Genomic DNA, 2,126 nt, shown 5'->3' with positions numbered 1-2,126 from the left:
ATGACCACAAAAAAGACATCAGGGTTGATTATACACATAACCAGGAATGGCTTACAGGCATACTTAACAGAAATATGTGCATTTTTTGGTTATTTACGTCTATTTCACAAACAAAAATGAATTTCTCGCTCAAGTAAATAAATCCTACTTTACAAAAAAACCCCAAAAGAGTTTAACATGTGTTTTATTAAGGTCCTGATGATTTTCCTGAACTAAGAACAGAAACTTCTGTATCTACCTAATAAAACGTTGGTCTTTCATCCATTTCAGTTAGAATTGTCCTACCCATGTGTGTCACACCGTTTTAAGATAATGTAAAAACTTTAGTAAGATGTACATGTAACAGAAAGTAAACCGAAAATGTTTAACATCTATTTAAAACGCACTGGCTTCATTACACTGTTTAGCAAATACAGCCCATCACTGAGGACATTATGCATGACAGTGGACAGTAAATGAGGTGACAGTCACCTTTGGCTGCTACACTGTCTCTACCTAAAACAGACTCGAACCATCCCCGCCCAACGTCACTTTCTGGGAAAGCAGCCTTAGCCAGCTAAACATTAGTTACAAAACTCAAACCTCATTTCGGGTAATTATTATTATCATCATGTGGTTGATGTCTATTTTACCGCTCAGCATCGGGAATTTTGGCGTCAGATACGGACGTTTTTCAAGTCTTTTGACGCAAACATTTGCAGCCAGGCATGCTGACCTAGCTACTGTTAGCTTGAGTGCTAGCTCTCTAGCGATTAGCATAAGCTAATCTGGCTCCAGTGGACCGGCTGCTGCCGGCCTTGCACTGCGGAGGTAGAGCAGCTGCTTGGAGGCGGTAACGTCCGATGTCCTTGACTGTATTTTTATGGCAATGACACGGTTAGTCAGAAGAGTGTACCCACTGCACGGACACCCATCATGCTAATGTGGTAAGAGTGAAATGAGGGCGGCAGAAGCGTCACCATGCTCTCCTGCTCTCGGCCGGATCGAGATTCGCCGTCCTGGCCCTGCACGGGGCTGGCGCTGCCTTCAGGTGTTTTCCGCTCCCCGGTCCCCTTCTTTTCCTTCGTCCTGCTGCGGTTCCATAGGTAGACCGCCCCGACTCCGAGTACTATGGGAGCCCCCACTAACAGGGCCAGCTGCCACCGGGGTAGTCCAGTCCCAGACTGCGGCTCGACTGGCTTCGAAGCAGCCATGATGTACAAGTGAGCAATAGTTAACCAGCCAGCAGCACCACCTCCTGCATACAGCGTGACCGAGCTCGGCTTCTTCTTCCCGTGCTCCGCGAGGTCACAGACACCAAGGAATCATGGGATACTAAGAGAAGGGGAACCCACGGGGCTGAGTGTAGTTGCAGTCTTATAGTGACGATTTGTAGTCCAAACATCTCCACCAGCTACCGCCTTTCCAGTGCAGTTTGTAGGCTAGAACAGAGAGGTTTGTAATGAACCACTGGCCACGTGGACCAAGCACTTTGTTGACTGATATTACAGCGACGCCTGCTATATTATTAAGACTTCATAAACAATCAACAGTGATGGCTACGCTACACTTTAGCTATCAGCGAGGGAGCTAATGTAAATAGCAGCAGTGTTACTTGCCTGTGATTACAGTCTGGGAGCATTTTTTTTAAAAAAAAAGCGTGTCACGTCTGGAAGAGAAAACACGCACGTCTCTCAGTTCCTGGGCCTGTCTGATACCCTGTCTGGGCCTTTTGGACCCCTCACTGATGAGGTATTTTTCCTCATTGAGAAGACATGTAGAGTTGTGGGCTGTGGATTAATGTGTTGTCTAGAGATCCGGTCTCCCGTTGTTATTATCTCATTGCTGAGATGTCCAGAAGCAGTCAGCTTGGATGTTTTGTGAGAGGAAGCCAGTGTTAGAGGATGTATCACAGCAGGCAGCAGTACCCTGCTGACTGTTTTAAATGTTTTGAAATCTGATTGATATTTAATAGGGGTTTTGTGCCCTTCTGTTGTGTACTGTGGGTGAAGTGTGCACAGCAGATCAGCAGTTGAACAGCAGCAGTAGGAGCGACCCAGTTAGCTCTATTGTTCTGTGTATGGACTTACGCTACAAGTAACACACACACACACACACACACACACACACACACACACACACAGACA

General features: G+C 46.3%; 1 protein-coding gene across 1 annotated transcript in view; it reads right to left on the bottom strand.

Moving 5' to 3' along the window:
- The window catches only part of tomm70a (translocase of outer mitochondrial membrane 70 homolog A (S. cerevisiae)), an 8,513-nt gene extending 7,173 nt beyond the window's left edge, over positions 1 to 1,340 (bottom strand). Inside the window, exon 1 of the mRNA XM_005735022.1 lies at positions 960 to 1,340. Coding sequence (XP_005735079.1) covers positions 960 to 1,193 — 234 coding nt within the window. The 5' untranslated portion in view covers positions 1,194 to 1,340. The remainder of the gene's footprint in view (positions 1 to 959) is intronic.
- Positions 1,341 to 2,126: the final 786 nt, after the last annotated feature.

The sequence above is a fragment of the Pundamilia nyererei genome, unplaced genomic scaffold (genome assembly GCF_000239375.1).
Source record: "Pundamilia nyererei isolate P.nyererei 1_Seehausen unplaced genomic scaffold, PunNye1.0 scaffold00061, whole genome shotgun sequence".
Taxonomy (NCBI): Eukaryota; Metazoa; Chordata; class Actinopteri; order Cichliformes; family Cichlidae; genus Pundamilia; species Pundamilia nyererei.
Note: the sequence above shows the minus strand (reverse complement) of the source record. Positions and strands in the feature narration are given on the sequence as shown.